Raw genomic sequence first — 17,612 nt, 5'->3', positions numbered from 1 at the left:
CAAGTACTTACCAGTGACACCCTTTAACCTACCCTTGTGTACTCCCCTCCCACCCTCAACATTGAAAATCTTCAAGTGAAAATGAAGCTCGGGGTTCAGCCTGTGACTGTGGAATCTCCCCAGCCAGTCTCCTGGTACCCTGGGGTGTCTGTCACCCAAGCATTCAAGGCTCTTCAAAAGCCTAACCAGTGGCCAGACACTCCCAACCCCTCCTAAGGCAAATGAGCCTCCCACCCTGACCTTGTTCTGTGCCATGTACCCCTCCCCACCATAGATCTAAGGTCCAAACCAGATCCTGCCCCTCCCGTGGCTCCAGTGCCCCTGGCGTGGAGCCACAGTTCGTAAGCCTGGCAGCAGGCGTCCGCCCACTTCTTAAGCTCACCTGTCACCGTCCCCGCTTCTCGCACTCTGTGCTCCAGCTACACGGAACTTTGGCCAGCTCTCCAATGCACAATCCTCTCTCTTCCCTTCCTATCTTTTGCATACGATGTTCTCTCTCTTTGGAAGACCCTCTCTTCTCCCGGCTCTCTTTGTATATCCTTCAAGTGTGCAGGGCCCAGTGCAAAGTGAAAATGTGGAGTCCCTTGTTCAAAAATCATTAAGAATTTCATGATGGTGACAGCAGGGCATCAGCCTAGCAGAGCGTCCTTTTAAACACAGGGCACTGGGCGACTACACAGGGCACTCTGCCATGAAGCCGGCCCTGCCTTCAGGAAATCTTGCATTCTCCCCACCTCCCATTCCAGGCTCGTTAGGAGCCCCTTCTGGGCTCCCAGAGTCCCTTGGGCTTAAACAGGCCCTAATCATTTTTGCCTGTGCTTCCCCCATCCCAGCCCTGACCACTCTGAGCTGCCACTGTTTGGTGAGTGTTTACGTCCTCCACCAGACTTGAACTCTATAAGGGCAGGATCTGGGGCTATGTTGGTCACCACTGTGTTCCCAGCATCACTCTGCACAGGTCAGGGCAACACTGAGCTTTGATACTTAACCTTGCTTTTGTGAGGCATGATCAGGGAGGAACCAGAGGCTGGAGCCATGCCCAAGTTCAACCTAGAAAAGAAACATCCCCTTTCTGAGGACCCGTTGTCTGATTCTCCCACATATGTGCCCAGGTAAAGAGCTGTGAAGGCTTGGCATTAGCTGAGGCCTCTCAGGGGATGACAGGTATGTCCAGACACTCAGGGCCTGTGGGGGATTAGCCACACCCAGACACATGGGTTGGATCTGGTAGGACCCAGACAGGGGAGAGTCCTGGTATCAGGACTACAGTGTCTTCAAGAAAATGCTCCAGTAGCCTGGAGCTTTGGCCCCAGGAAAGCTGGTCTCAAAAATGTGCAGGGCATCCTCAAAGCCAGATGGAGGATGGACAGTGGAAAGAGTAGCACTCTCTGAGCTCAGGAAACTGGTGGGCTCAGCCAGGCAATGTTGGACAAGCTATATTTTAACTTTAAATTCCACACACGTCACCATTTGTCCACAGTTGTATTGTTTCTGCCTGGGGGTGGGGGGATGGTCCAGGCATCCTGTGCAGGAGGCAGAAGGGGACCACGTTAGAGGGACCAGCCTGCCCCCATGGGCCTCCTCCCACCTCCGACTTCTGAATGTGTCATAAGCTACCACTGGGTGTGTGTCCGCCTTCTGGGCCTGCATTTCCTGTGTCCACATTCCCCCCGACCAGCCATGGCCTCAGTCCTAGCACTTGAACCTAGAAAAGGTCCTTAATTCCTGCACTACAGGGAAGTCAGCTCCCCCTTCTAAGGAATGGGTCCTTGGATATCAGAGACTTAGGCTCTACCACTCTTCTTCCCAGTCTCTGCAATCTAGCCTGAGAACAGGGTAGCTGGACAGTGGTCCACACTGTCCCCTTCTGTGTAGGGGATGGAGGCCTCTGGTGAGGTAGTTTCAAATCTCTGAATCCATCCACTTCAGGTCCCAAACTCGTCCGGCCACTTTTCGGCCTGGACCATCACTGTAGCCCCCTCCCTGGTCTCTGCTTCACCTTTGTCCTGAACATGCAAACAGAACTGCCAGCTTCCTTGAGATCAGGGAGCACTGCTCTCCTCACTGCCCAAAACCCTCCAAAGGCTTCTCGTGCCACTGAGAATAAAACCCAGGCTCCTCCAAGCCACCTACAGGGTCCTGCGTCATCTGCCCCCTTCTGGCTCTCCAGCCTCCACACGGCATCATCCCCTTTATCCTCACCCCACTCCAGCCCCCTGGCCTCCTGCAGTGCTGTTCCATTTGTATGGAATGTCCTTTCCGCCCATTGTGTAGTTAACTCTAACCTGAGCATCTCGGCAGAGGCGTTACTTCCTCCAGGAAGCCTCCTTCAACCTTTCTTCCTGGGTCAAGTCCCCTGGTTATAGGGTCTCACCGTTCCAAGGCTCTCTCCTGCATGACCTGTCTTGTCACCACACGTGCTTTACACTTGTTAATTTGACCCTTGTTTCCCCCACCAAATGGTGAGATATGGGAGGGCAGGACAGGCCCGTATTTGTTCGGTATTGAATCCCTAGCACGTTGCACACAGTGGGCACACAATAAATTGTTCAGATTTTAAAAGGAGGGTTGAGGGATGGCGCACTCTGGCTCCCCCTCATGGCAGAAACTGGTATTTTGTAGCTTGGCGCTAGGAATCCATCCCATCCTCCCACCCCCTGGGCCCTTTTCCCCAAGACACCTTGCTCTCCCTGATGGCTTCACCTGACCTCAGCCACCGAGGGTAACAAACAAGAAGAAGAAGGAGGACTCCGGATGCTGCTGGAGGACTCAGGAGTCAGATCAGGTCCCTGGCACTTAGGTTGTTCCCTTGGACGACGTAGGATCATTTCCAAGGCCTACACCCATCTAGAAACTTCGCCAGAATGTAGGATGTTATCCCACGAGGACAAGTCAAGTAGCCAGATCACGAGAACGGCCCAGCCAGTCTTGGGCTCCCTTCACCATGCCCCTCACACATCACTTCAGAGAAGAATGACAGGACCCGAGTTCCCTCCACATCTCTGCCTCTGGACCACGACAGGTGGGCTGAAGTCAGGGAGCGCTCTCCTCTTACTGCCAATCCCATTCCTGGCTCTCCAGTGGGTTCAACATTTCCGAGGCCCAGGGTTTAGTCCTGCAAACCTCCAGGCCTGCTGTCTGAGTGGGGGAGCCTAGAGCAGAACTAGACTGAGGGACGACCAGCCCTGGAGAGACGTGGGGCAGAAAGGCCCAGATCAACCTGAACCAGGCCCTAGACCCCGAGAATCACAGGGTTACGCTCCCTCCTCCTCTCAGATCAGCTGGATGTGGCAACCGCCCAGCTGATCCCCTAACACTGCTCTCGCTGAGGTCACCGCAGCCTTGATATCATTAAACACAAGAGTCACCTGGGTCTGACTTGCCTGGTTTGCGTCAATCCATCCCTTCACCTACTGCTCCTAGTTAGTCTTTGTTTTTCAGTCTAGGGTTTTACTTGCCTGTCCCTTAAATATGGAGAATTTGGTGGCCTCAGTTCCCCATCACAGCTGACAGAGCCTTCATTTCTGTCCCCAGTTCCAGTCTTAGACCAGGGGTCCTAAGGCCTCCTGGCTGCCACGCCTTGGTGGCATGCCGATCCTCTGGGCCCCCCCATATCCACCAAGTCCCAGAGGCACTGGTGGTACAGTGGTGAGCACAGCTGCCTTCCGTATCCACCAAGTCCCACACTGGCCTCAGCATCTTCCCCAAACCTGCCCCTCCTCCCCGGTCCTGTATCAGGGCAGCTCCACTGTCTCTCCCCTGGCCAGAGCCCTGGGCCTTACCCTGGACACTTCTCTCCCCCACAGCCCTTCAGCTCCATAACCCATCCACTCAGCTTCTTGAATGTCTCTCTCACCCACCCCCTAGTGCCCTCCCCCAGGCCGGCTCTGGTCCAGCCTTGTCCTCACCCACCCAGGTCCCTGCCCTGGTTTCCCCCAGGCTCCCAACCTCAGTCTTCTCCTCTGGTCCACCCTCCTCATAATGGCTAGAAGGATCTTCCTAAAGCCCAAACCTGACCCTCTCCCTCCCTTGCATAGACTCCTCCGTGGCTCCCCAGTACTATCAGGTTAGAGTCTGAGCTCCTCAGCCTGGAGGTCCTGAACCCTGCCCCCCCTTCCTGCCTCACTTCTACCACGGCACCCCCAGTGCCTGGCACTCCCTAAGCCCTTGCTTGGGCTGTCCCTCTGCCTGGAACACCTTTCCCACTGCTCTTTGCCCATTTATCTCCTTCAGACGTCATTCTCAGATCACGTCTCCTTCATGAAGCCCTCCCTGACCACACCCTGGGCTGAGACAGGCCCCTTTTCTGGGCTCCTGCAGTCTCCTAGGCTTCCCTCCTCACCACGGCTCTGCTCCCTCTGAGCTCTCACTGTCTGAGGGGCAGGGCTGGGGGCTGCCTGAGGCATTGCAGCATCACCCAGCGCAGGGCAGGCCCAGAGAGGACACTCAAGGAACGTCTGCTGGTTAAAGGAATAACCATCCTCGGCCTCATCCAGGGACTTCAGACAGAACTGGGGGGTGGTTCTCTCCCCAGAGGGGGCATCCCAGCTCCAGACCCCTGAACGATCCCCCAGCCCCAACAGACAGAGACAAGGGCAAGGGCCCAGGCCCAAGCTTAGAAAAATAGGACTTTCTTGTTGTGTCCCGGTGCCCGCGACACCCTCCCCATCAGAGTTTTAAAAACCGTGAGCAATTTGGTGAGTCTGAAGCCAGGTCCCACAGGGTGTCCGGGTCCTGCTACCCCTGGAGCCAGAAGGGCCATAGAGGTGGGCGCGAAGCTAGGGTCCCGTGGGTTCATGGCTGGGCCCCCAGGGCTCACAGTCCAGCTGGACCACGGTGTGGGCCCTGGGTGCGGCCAGCTCAGGAGCCGGCGGGGCCAGCGTGGGGCCCAGGGCGCCATTGGTCTGGGAGCAAACGCTGCTGACAGGCGCAGGTGCCTTGGTCTTGCCCGGGGGTTGGCCACCGTGCACCTTGTAGCGCATGAGCAGCACGAAGATGAAGACCAGTACCGAGGCCACGATAACACCACCCAGTGCGATGATCATAGTGCCGCCCAGGAAGGGTGCGTGCGGGGCCCCGCAGGGCCGCAGCGCTGGCTCAGTGGAGAAGCGGTGGCAGCCCACAGGCCGTGTGGCTGTCAGCCCCGTGGCGCCGTCCTCGTACACGGCTAGCACACACAGATCGTAGGTGCGGCCCGATGCCAGGTCCGTCAACAGGAAGGAGCTGCTGTCGGCTGGGATCATCCTGGAGGGACAGACAGGTGGGAGTCAGGCCTCTGACTGCCCAGTACCCACCCTGCACTCTGCCCCAACCCTCCGAGCTGGAGGATTTCCCCCCAGGCCCCTGTCTCATTTCACCCTAGCCCCTGAGTTCGCTGTAACCACTACCGGAATTCCCTTTGGTCTGATACCCCCCAGCTGCCCAATATCCCTCCGTTCTGTTAGCCTGTTTCACCTGAGCCCACCCTCTCATTTTCCCACTGCTCAAATACCCATGTGATCTCCCTGTGGGCTTAACGCCCAAATTCCCTCTAGTGCCGCTGCCCGCTTCCCCTCTGCGCTGCTGCCCAGCTTCCCGCTAGCCCCACTGCCCCCCATGTGGGGTTTCATTTTATACCCCACTGCCTGGTTCCCATCCTGCACTGCCCCCCAATTTCCCACCAGCCTCCAAGTTCCCTCTAGCTCTGCTGCCCAGTTTTTCTCCACTCTCCTGCCTGACTTCACGCTGGTGCCCCCACCCTACTCTCCCCTAGCTCACTGCCCGAGTCCCTCCAGTTTACTACCCCATTTCCCGCCAGCCCACCACCGAGTTCCCTCCAGCCCTGCTGCCAGACATCTCTCCAACTCAGCACCCAGTTTTGTTCTAATGCTGTCTCGTATCCCTCTAACCTGATGCCCATTTCCTTCTAGCCACCCCCCCCCCCACGCCCATCCAATTTCCCTCTAATCCCACCTCCCAGTCTCCCTCTAGACCTTCACCTAATTTCCCTCTGCTCCTCTGACTTTCCTCCAGCAGGTGCCTGGTTTCCCTTTTCCAGCTGCTTGACTTCCCTCTGGTGTTAAACCTAGAATTCTCTCTAATCTAACCACCCGATCCCCCCATACTGCTGATGCCCGATTTCCTTCTAACCTGCCAATGAATGTCCCCCAAGCCCCGCTGCCGCTGCTGTGTTATTATTACCATATCCACAGCCTGCTTTCCAGTGAGTCCTGTCATCTGGCTCCATTTTCATTAAACTGATGTGCCTCAGTCATCACTGCTGAGTTCTTTTCCTCCCTGTTGCCTTATTTCTTTCCACTTCTGTCCCCTGATTCTCTTTTATCTCTCTAGCCTGGTTTCTATTTATCCTTATTTTTCCCATTCCCTTTTACCCGTAGTACCCAATTCCACTATATTTCCTTTTGTAGCGTGGCGCCCCGTTGCAGATTTAACTTGTTTTATAATCTGTTTTATTCTTAAACTGCTTTAATGAGGGAACTCCATGATTATCTCTAGGAGGGTGATGATCTAGGAGAGCATTTGTCCCGTCCCCTGACAGGCAAGGTAGATAGGACTTGTGTGATTTCCAGGTGTGGGCCCTCCATGGAATCTACTGAGTACCGCTGTCTACGAAAGGGAGGGGAAAAAGCTCGTTGGCTTTCCGGGACTGAAAAGGAAATCAAGTGACTGTCTTCTGAGGTTTGGGCTTCTGGGGAGGCACAGGGAACCCAGGTACTGGGTTTACAAGGTGAAGACCCCAGGCCTTGGGAGGCCCAGTCCTCTGCAGCCAGGTGTCAGGGACTGTACCCTTGGCCCAGCCTGGCAGTGAGAACAGGGAGCCATCCACAGGCATCCATGCAAGCCTGGACTTGGGCGAGATGTGTCAGCACATCTGGATGAGAGCCACCACTGGTGACCACAGGTGGCCACAGCAGATGTTCCATGTGCTCTCCGGCTTGGGGGCAGAAGTTATGTAACCCGCCTCTTGGAGTGCATAAACCCCAAGTTCTGTGTTTGCAACAAGAGAAGGGAGAAGGGAGCCCCCAGCAGTGGTCGACTGAACATTCCTGTTCACCCAGAGGTGGAGCTTGAACTAGGTTTAATTTGATTTAGAAAACCAAAAGTTGAGATGTCACCACGTTGGAACTCCAAACACATGGAGCAGGTCGCACCGCACAAACGCAAAGCCTAATCTCTATGTAACGTCCTCCCCCGTTTTCCTTTTAGCCTCTGGTCTGAGTTCCTTTGCAGCCAGCCTGCCTCACTGCATTTTTCCCATGATCCGTGTACTCTCCCGCTTGATCTCTTTTTCTTCCTGCAGACTGGCTTGAGTCTAGCCCTGTCATCTGGAAATACCCGGCTTCTCTTTACTACTTAAGTTGGTTTGTATCCCCTCAACTTTGCCCCTCACCCCCAATTATCTTTTTCCTCTTCTGGCCTGATTAGTCTTTATTCTTGCTGCCTTCTTTCTTTTTTACCACTGTTGCCAGATTTCTTTTACCCTCTCTGCCTGATTTCTTTTACCTCTGCTGTCTGGTTGCCTTTGTAACCTTGCAGCCTCATTTCCAGTGCTGCAACCTGGGGTGTCAGTAGGTGTTCCTCCAGCCCTCCCTCCACCTCGCTCCCCCACCCAACCTGCCCGCCCCCTGGACCCTGCACCTGTAGACGAGGATGTCGTCGGCTGAGCTGTTGTACTGGATTTGGTACATGCGGATGCCTGGGATAGGCCGCTGATCTGGCCACTGGACTAGAGCAGCTGTGGCCCCATGCTCAGTCACCTGGACGCCACGGTCGGTAGGGGGCCCGGCGTCAGCCGCCTTGGAGGAGGCAGAGACCGAGGCAGCAGAGGGCGGGGTGAGGGCATCAGGATCCCCGTCCCGCGGGGGGTCGCAGCTTGTGCTGTTGGCTAGCTGGGGGGGCGACGGGGGGCCCACGGTCAGCTCCACAGCAGCTGTGGCCTCGCCAGCTGCATTGGCCGCGATGCAGGTAAAGATGCCGCCATCGCCCGGCTCGGTGACCAGCAGCTCCAGCGTCCCGTTAGGGAAGGCACGAGCTCGACTCGAGTTGCCCAGCAGCCGGCCCTGGGGTGACACCCAGCGCACACGGGGCTCGGGGTCGCCCACTGCCCGGCAGCGCAGGGCGGCTGGCCGACCGGCAGGCACGGCCAGGGGCGGCGAACGGTGTGTCACCACGGGGGGCTCGCACACAAACTCCTCCTCACCCACAGCCCAGAAGTAGCGGCCACCCAGGGCCGGCGGGGAGGCGCAGGCCTCGAGGTCGTCCTCCCGCGCCAGCCGCCGGAGCCACACCAGCTCGCAGTTGCAGTGCAGGGGGTTCCCGCCGAAGGCCAGCACCAGGGCGGACGCAGGGGAGCCGCGGGGCCTGGCCAGCAGCGGCAGGCGGGAGAAGAGTGGGTCGGGTGGGATGGTGGTTAGGCGGTTGGAGGTCATGTCCAGCCGCGCCAGCTTGTGCAGGCGGGAAAAGGCGCCGGCGGGCACGGAAGCCAGTAGGTTGTGGTCGAGGCCCAGCGTGTTGACGTTGCCCAGGCGGCCCAACGCCTCCCAGGGCAGCTGTTCGAGGTTGTTGTAGGAGAGGTCGAGGTCCTCGAGTGTCTCAGCGCAGTCGTCCAGGGCCCCAGCCGCCAGCGCTGCCAGCTGGTTGTTGCTCAGGATGAGGTGGCGTAAGTTGACCAGGCCGCGCAGCTGCCCCTCACCCAGCGAAGTCAGCCGGTTGCCGTCCAGGTGCAGAGCGCGCAGGGCGCGAAGGTCAGCGAAGGCGCCGGCGGCCACGTGGCGGATGGTGTTGCGTGACAAGCTCAGGTGCAGCAGGCCCGTCATGTTGGCCAGGTCACGGCGCCGCACGGTCGCGATGAAGTTGTCCGCCAGGCGCAGCTCGGCCGCCCGGCGGTCCAGCGAAGGTGGAACGAACAGAAGGCCTGCCCCCGGGCACAGCACGCTTAGGGGCAGGGACTGTGTCTGGCAGCGGCAGCGGCGGGGACACGGGCTGGGTGTGGCTGGCTGGGGTGGAGACGAGGCGGGGGCCAGCGGCAGCAGGCAGAGGAGCAGAGGGAGGACGGCCATCGCGGGCAGGGGCGGCCTGCAGGGAAGAAGGGGGGAGTTAGGGCGGGCTGAGGCCAGAAGTGGGCGGGGGGCTAAAGGGGGTTGGGGTGGTCTGAGACCAGAAGAGAAGGTCACAGAGCAGAAGACTTGGTCAAAGATGGTCAGAGAGAGGACTGGTCAGACCGATCAAAAGCCAGAGGTGACGGTCAAAGACTCAGAGAGATGTTTCCCGGGGGAACCCAGGGAGCAGAAATGTGCAAAGATGGTCAGAGGGAAGGGAGGTGATTAGAAACAGTTAGCGACAGTCAGAGAACAGGATCAGTAGTCAGGGTGGGTAGAAGGTAAGCCAGAGAGCTTTAGACGTGGTCAGAGAGATACTCAGAGATGGCCAAAGAGACAAGAGTTGGTCAGGGTAGTGGGAATGATTAGAAGTAGCCAGACGTGACCAGAGAAGAGAGGTGGTTAGAGATGGTCAAGAAGATCAGAAGTGGACAGAGAGGGGAAGTGGCCAGGGGTGGTCAGATCCAGGAGAGATGATGGTCAAAGATGGTCCAAAATGGTCAAAAGGCAGAGAGGCAGTCAGAGAGAGGAGGAGAGGACAGACATGTCAGAGACAGCTGGACATGGGACAGCTGGTTAGGATGATGGGTGTGGGGAGAAGTCATCAGAGAGAGGAAAGGCAACCAGAGATGTTAGAAATGATCAGAGAACACCAATGAGCAAGAGAGACAGAGAGAAGAGAGGTGGTCAATAAAGGCCAGGATGGTCACAGACTGGCAGCTGGAGTCAGGAGTGGGTGGAAGGCAAGAGAGATGGTGAAAGATGGTCCGAGAGAGGAAAGGCGGATAAAGGAAGTCAGAGAGGAGAGATGGATGGAAGCAGCTGGAGAGAAGAGTGGTAGAAAAAGAGGTCAAAGATGGTCAGAGACAGTCACAGGTCAAGGCTTAGGGTCAGGGGTAGACACGGTCACGAGAGCTGCTGAAAGATGATTAGAGAGCGGTACCTTGGACAGCGATATCAAAGGCGGTCATTGAGTGAAACAGTAGACAGAGGTGGCTGGAGAGAGAAGCTGTGGACAGGGGGGTTACAGATGATGATCAAAGACAGAAGTGGCAGACAGAGATGGTCACTGAGAGGAGTGGTGGCCAGAGGTAGCCAGAGAGAAGAACAGTGGACAGAAGTGTCAAAGATGATCAGAGAGAGGAGAGGTGAATAGAGACGGTCAGTGAGAGGAGAGGCAGAGAAAGGAGACTGGAGAGCGGAATGGTGGACAGGAGAGGCATCTGGAGATGATCAAATAAGACAGATGGTAGGAAGACGCTGGAGAGCCGGCGGGGGGGGGGGAGGGGGTGGTGGTGAGTGGGTCACAAACCTGGAGATGCCATCAACTGGGGAAGAGGAGGTTAGAGAGGGGCAGGGCTGGCCAAATGTCCAGAGAGTGTTTGAAGCAGAGCAGGAGCTGGAGGCAGACCCTTGTGAGGGGATATCTGTTTCCTGGGGAAACTCCAAAGGTGCCCAGGGGAACCTGGTAATCCTTACCTCCACCCCCAGTCACAAAGTTCCTCCCAAGTCCCTCCCCACCATGGGGTCTCCCAGTAGTCTTACCTGAGCTGGAAGCAACCCCAGGGAGCAGAGTCCTCAAGCTCCAAGGGGGTCAGGGGTCTGGAGGGGGTGCCTGGTCATTCCTTCCCCATCCCCAAGGCCTCTGTAGAGGGACCGTCTGTTGTGTCTCAGCTCAGATTTGTGGCCACGGAGTCTTGATACTTTGATATCCTTGATACTTTGGGTCCTAGATCTCCAAATACTGGGCCCCTAAGGGTCCAGTTTTAGAGACCCAGGCCCCAGTTGGGGTTGCTTGGAGTCATGGTCTCCCAGCTCCAGTCCTGGGATGCTCAACAGTCAAATGGAGAGTTTAAGATCTGAGTCCCAAGCCCAGTCTTGGGATCCGATACTGGGGTGCTGGGTTCAGATACTGGGGCTCTGAGTCAAGATTTGCCCCAAATTTCACTATTCGGGTTTGCAGCAAGGACTTCAGGCCCAAACTCAGGTTTAGGCCCTTTGGAATGCCAGGGTTCAGATCTTGGGATCTGAGGCCTAAAGTCTCAGGGTTGGGGTCCCAAATAGTGGGTTCCACTGTATAGAAATGAGAATCCAGTCCCAGATTTCAAGGTCCCAGGCACAGAACTCAGAGTTCAGCTCCAGATCTGGGGTTTTAGATGCCAAATCTTGAGGTTCAGGCTCCAAATCTTGGGGTCCATATTCCCATTCTTGGGGTTCAGGCTCCAAATCTTGGGGTCCCAGGGACTGATGTTGAGATTTCAGCCCCAGATATTGATGTTCAGGCTCCAGGTCTTGGGGTCCCAGCCCCAAATCAGGCTCCCAGGCTTGGGCTTCCAGATCTCTGGAGCCAATCTCGGGGTGCAGGCCCCAGATTTCGGGGTGCGGGTCCTGGATCTGGGGTGGCGGCGTCCCGACTTGCTTCCCGGGCTGCGGCGGGGGCTGGCCCAGAGGGAGGGGGGCGGCTGCGGTGCGGGCGGGGGGGGGGGGCGGCCAGGCAGCCCCGGGGGCCGGGGTGGGGCGAGGCCTGGACAGACACGGACACGCGGGGTGGGGGCACCGCAGCACAGGCCGGGGCGCAGGGGGGGAGGGGCCGCGCTCAGAGACCCCTCCCCCGCCGGGGCCGGGGCGGGGGCCGGGCAGGTGCGGGGCAGGCGGGCCGGGTCCGGGCGCTCCCGCGGCCTTCTTGCCGGGAACCCTGGGCCGTGCGCGCGCCCGTGCTTAAAGGCGCAGGCCCCGCGCGCGCCCGCACTTAAAGGTGTAGGCAGGTCCCCTCCCTCAAAGGCGCGCCCCTGGCCTCACCTCTCACGGAGTCGTTCTCGCTTTGCTTCGAAGGGAGAATCCTTGGATAAAGAGAGAGTCAGAGAGATAGAGAGAGACACAGAGACTGAGACAGGGAGACACACAGAGATAGAGAAAGACAGATAAAAAGGCAGGCTTAGATTGAGGGACAGAGAGGAGTAGAATGAGAGAGAGGCAGATAGAGAGACAGAGAGATAGGAAGAGACACACATATTCAAGGAGAGATGGAAATACAGAGACAGTGACAGACCCAGAAAGAAAAAGAGAGACAAGAGACAGCACAAGTTAGAGATCGAGATAAAGTCAGAGAGACAGAGAAATGGGAGAGAGACAGAGACAGAGACAGACTGACCTGGGGCAACTCAGCTATGAGGATGGGTACGTGTATATATGTGTGTGTCCAGTTCTCATTCACAGCCTTGAATGTGGTTCTCCATCCCAGAGCCCCCGGCCCCCACAGAAGCCTGTATCCTTCTGTCCCTGTGCCTCAGCTCCACCTCTCTGGGATGTCCTTCCCTCAGGTGGAGTTTCCTTTCTTGAACCCTGCCCAGCAACAAGCCTGATCTTTCAGGCCAGAGGGGAGACTCTGCTCCTTCCCAAGACTCCTTGCCCTGGCTGCAAGGGGAAAACTTGGCTCCTGTGCCCTGTGCCCTCTGGATTTAGAGCTAGACCTCAAGATACACTGGCCAGATATCCCATGGAGGAAGGAGAAATTAGGAATTGGGAGAGAGGCAGGGGGTTGGCTGGGTTGACCCAGAAAAGTATGTCCACTGCCTTCCCCTCTCCCCAACTCAGGTCCACTGCCCCACAGAATATCCTACTAGAATTGTACTAACACATGACTCACCAGGAATGGTGTCTTCCTGTGCTGATGCTTGTGGAGGATAGTGGAGGAGAGGATAGGGGGGTGGGTTCCACATGTTTCCTGGCAGATGGTGTTGCAGGAAGAGGAATGTGGGCCGTGGTCTACAAGCCTCGCCTGGGAACGTTGCTATTGGTTATAGCAGCGTGGGGGACTTAATCTTTTGCAAACCCTCGTCCGAAGGGGGCACAGCCTTGGCTTGTGGTCATGGCCCTACCCTGGGGGGACCTGATCAAAAACCACCCCCGGGAACCCCCAACTGAGCAGAGGAGTAAAGTAACCTTGTTGGGGGCGGGGGCATGAATGCACATCCACCCTGGTATCCCTAGCTCTGCTGAAGGTTTCAGAACAGACTTTTGGCTCCTTCCACTTGTGTGTATTGAAAAATTGCAGCTAAAATTAACTCAGCTCTAGGGTCCACCTTTCCCAATCATTAGCAAAGTTCATCAGTGCTCCTGGCCCAGCACAGCAGATACGATTTCTCAGAAGCTCAGAAAGATGGTGAGAAATTTCAGAGATGCTGCAGAAGTGGTGGAGGTGGGGGAGATAGAGGAAAATACTTGGAGACAATCCCAAACAGACTGGGATTAGAATTCAGAGGATCTGGCTGATGTGGTGTATGGCCCCAGGAAATAGGCAAGGGAGGGAGGGGGAAGAGTGAGGCAGAGGAGGAACAAAGTTAATAGAAGGTGCAGACGAGGAATGGGTTACCTCTTCGGGCAACTGGGGCTCAGTTCTGCTGAGGAACATTAAGGAACCCTGTAGAACACATCAGAATTGTCGTTCCTTCCCTTCCTTCCCTGCTGCAAAGTTCAGAGAGGCTGGGGCATTTGTCCACAGAACCTTGCCCCCTTTGGTGATGACTCTCCCTTGGTGAGAGGGGGTGGTACTGAGAGCCATCTGAGATCTGAGGTGGAAAAGCAGAGGGACGACTTGCATGAACTAGACCCAAGGTCCTCACATTTTAGCTGCATCAGGATCACCTGGAGGACTTGTTAACCATAGATCTCCAGGCCCCAGTCCCAGAGTTTCTGATTTGCATGTCTACCTTCCCAGGTGATGGTAAATGCTGCTGGTCCAGGGACCACACTTTGAGAACCACTGGGCTAAACCAGGAACATCTGCAATGTGTGTGGTACTGTCCACCACACCCATGCCAAAACCTTGTGAATTGAGGGCATGCAGCACCCCAAATGTGTGCCAATGAAACTAACATGTTTAGAGACATAAAGAGAGATTTGGCAACAAAGAAAGGCAGAGGCCAAGATGCTAGTTCAACATTTACTTTGGATTTCTGGGCATGGTTGTGTGCTAGATGACACTGCAGTAAAAGTGTGACCAAGACAGCGTCAGGTCCTGCTTCACTGAGCTCACATTCTAAAAGGGAGTAAGACACATCTCTAGACAGCCTGGCGTGGTCAGGGTGGGGATGGGAGAAGCTTGGGCTAGAAAGATTGGGACTGTCATGACAGAAGTCCAGGCCATAGTGGTCAAAGTGTGCTAGGGGAAGCACAGGGCAAAATAATAAGGGCTCTGATGACAAAGCACAGGCCCAGTGGTCAGGGCTCTCATGGGGGAAACAGAGGGTGTGGGCCCCAGAGGCAGAGTCCAACCCTTCTCCCCCCAACTCCCCCACCCCCGGAGTCAGGAGGGCTTCCCGGAGGAGGGGGTCTTTATACTGAGATCTTAAGGATAAGTACGAATGAAGCAGGTGGGCAAAGGGACCCCCCTATGCCGTTTGTGTGCCCTCATGCCACAGCATGTGCAGTCTGGGGGGGTGGTCCCTGTGGTGCTTGAATAGCACCGTGTATGTGTCTGCATGTGCTGTAATCTCTCATTGGCTCCTGGAAGGGGATCCTGGTGGGATGCTCGTTCGGGGGACTCCGCTTAATTGCTGCATTTACATAATTGCAACATCTGGAGAAGGGGACAGAGCAGTGGAAACAGCCACAGCAGGAAGAATGAAGTTAAATTGCCTGAGAGTTGAGGGAGACTTGGGGGGAAGGGAACTGCTCATATCCACACACAGAATCTGCCCCAAAATACACATCCATACTCACACATGCACATCACATACTCAGAGGCTCACCAGAACACACATGCATACAGCAGGCACATGGACCTTATATCACCTGGACTCATGTTCAAATACAGGGGCATACAAAAGTGAATACTTAGACACACTTCCAAAGCACACACACAGACTCACACTCAGACATGTGAGAGGTCACATGTGCAGAAACACACTCTGCACACAGATTCTCTCTTGTACACATGTGTGAGCCACACTCCCACACATATGCACAGAAACATATTCAGGGAGTCACATCAGACACCTCCATGGGCTGGGCATACACATGCACATGTGTGCACACACACATTCAAACCAGCGGATTCAGTCTGTCTGCCAAAAAGGGGTCGCTTTATAAATAAACTTAGGCCCCTTCCAAGTCAGGGGGTTGTTAGCGCAAGAAGGGATGGAGGTGGTATCTCCTTATCCTCAACTAGTACCTACCAACTCCTTGTACAACCCAAGTCCAGTCAATGGGGTTCATTGAAATTAGCTCGGCTTTGTAATTAGCACATGAATCAGAGCTGAGAACTAGGGACTCACTTTAAAGACCATGTCTGAAGGTGCACCCCCATGTGGAGGGGTCAAAAGAGTGGGGCAAGGAGATGAGTACATCCTCTCCATCCACACCCCGTACACGCATTCTAACCACCCTAAATCAGATTGATGGGTCCCAAACAAGCACTGACTTCTACACAGCAACCAGGAGACCCTCTACATGAGGGTCTGAACTACGTGGAAGACGGAATGCAACTTTCAAGGTCTGCTTTAATGACTTCCAGCTATCAACATGGAAGAACACTTCCGTAAGAACATGGGGAAAGGTTTACATTTGTGCAAAGAATGGAGGGAAATATGCCGAAAACTTTTAACTAGCAAACATAGAGACTTTGGGCCACTGTATAGACCTGATCTGTGAAAGCCTGAATGCCACAGTTGGGGATTAGAGGCTCATTTTACAGAATGACAAGGAGGGCTCAAACTTTACTGATATCTGGGGCCAGAAAGGAAGGATCAGTGTGTTAGTGAATGTAATGCCAGCTGCTGTAACAAATAACCCCCTGATTCTCAGTGACTTAATACAATAGTTTATTTCTCGCCACAAGTGTCCTGCGTGGTTGGCAGCTATCCTCCATCTGCCGATTCACATGCCAGATTTGTTAATCTTGCACCTCCATTATTTCCTAGGGCTCAGAATTATCTGCTTCTACCTGGCAAATGGGAGGAGACAGAGTGGAGAAGTTTCACCAGCTTCTTAAAAAAACTTGGCCCAGAAGTGACATTCTACAGATTTCCCTTCTGCTCATATCTGATTGGAGAGATGCAAGGGGGGCTGAGAACATATTTCTAGGCTGGGCATCTCCCTCTCAGTCACAATTATGCAAGGAGAGTATGGATTATAATGGAGCCAACATCAACCACCACCAGATCCACAACCTCACGGGAAGCAGCAGAAAGAGGCTATGGGATCTCCTTCCATCCACTACATGGAGTCCTGCTCCAGGGAGAAGTTCCCAGCCCCACCCTGACCACCCACCCACCCATCTACCCTGGTTCCCTGCCTTTGGGGTGGGTGACCAGAAATTTGACTCCTTTGAGGGCAAAGAGAATCTGACTTGATTTGATAAACCTTTAGGTCACTGCAGAAGGATAATGGTGAGAGTCCGACACTCTTTCTCTAAGCATTTATTGAGCCCTTACTGTGTGTCAGGCCCGATGCTGGGAACATGCCCGTGAATGAGACACAGTCCAGGCATTGGAATTGTGTCTCCTCACAGGGCAGAAAGAGAACAGATGATTTCTGAACCTGTGCTTGTCGCTGTGATATTTCATTATGAACAAGATGGGAGAGAGGGGAGGGGCAAGGAAACCACCCAGTCTGTCTGTCTCTTGGTGACGGTTGGGGTGGGGTTCAGGGAAGAGATGGGGGCAACATTTGAGGGGGTCACCTGGACCAAAAGGGGATAGAGCTTTCTAGGTGTGAACATAATCCCTGTGTGCAGACCCGTGTGCTAATCAGAAACCTATGATTCCAGTTCCTAACACAAACCACTGCTGATTCAAGTGCTAATCAGAAATCTGATCCCTGTGAAATCTGATCCCTAATCAGAATTCTGATCCCATGTTCTGATTCATGTGCTAATTATAAATCTATGTTGATTGCAAACTCTGTCCTGGAGAAGGGCTAAATCACAAACTTGGGCAGGAACACATGCTGATAACCATCAACTCAAAGAGATCCACGTTGCTAATGGCCATCTAGAGTTGATTCCTGTGCTAATTACAATCTTGGGATCATTTAATAGAATGATCAGAGGGTGTTAAATTCATAGTGAAGAAGACTCTGAAGACTCTCAGACTCTGAAGCCTGACAGCCTGGGTTTAAATTCCATTCCTGTAAAGAGGGGGCTGATAGTAAATCAAATGTCTTTTGGGAGAATTAAATGAGTTAATACAAGTAAAACGCTGGGAGCAGGGCCTGGCATCTAAGTGCTTACTCGCTAAGTACTAGCTGTAATAATAATGATAATATGCAGCCAACACTTATCGTTCTGATTTCATGTAATTCTCATAGCAGGCCCTACCTGCAATCTCTTCACCACCTTCCTTGGCCCAGGTCTGAGGGCCTCATCCTCTGGAAAGGTTTCCCAGAGCTTCCCAGGGACCAGGGAGTCCCCAGTCCCGCCTTCGCCCCTATCCCTTTCAGCACCCTTCCCAGGCCAGGGCGTAACCGCTCAATCGCCACTTGGGGGCAGCAACACACCGTTCAGCAGCTGCGCGC

The 17,612-nt window shown here is 55.0% G+C and overlaps 1 protein-coding gene across 1 annotated transcript; it reads right to left on the bottom strand.

Moving 5' to 3' along the window:
- Nucleotides 1-4,778: 4,778 nt before the first annotated feature.
- On the bottom strand, nucleotides 4,779-10,822 carry LRFN3 (leucine rich repeat and fibronectin type III domain containing 3; the record flags this gene model as incomplete). Its single annotated transcript, XM_082862449.1, has 3 exons — nucleotides 10,644-10,822; nucleotides 7,639-9,075; nucleotides 4,779-5,244 (listed from the first exon to the last, which is right to left on the bottom strand). The coding sequence occupies exons 2-3, from the start codon at nucleotides 9,057-9,059 to the stop codon at nucleotides 4,779-4,781; spliced, it is 1,887 nt and encodes a 628-aa protein (XP_082718575.1). The 5' UTR covers nucleotides 9,060-9,075; nucleotides 10,644-10,822.
- Between the last annotated feature and the right edge of the window lie 6,790 nt (nucleotides 10,823-17,612).

This window comes from Leucopleurus acutus, assembly GCF_964270905.1.
Source record: "Leucopleurus acutus genome assembly, chromosome: 20".
In the NCBI taxonomy this organism is placed as follows: Eukaryota; Metazoa; Chordata; class Mammalia; order Artiodactyla; family Delphinidae; genus Leucopleurus; species Leucopleurus acutus.
Note: the sequence above shows the minus strand (reverse complement) of the source record. Positions and strands in the feature narration are given on the sequence as shown.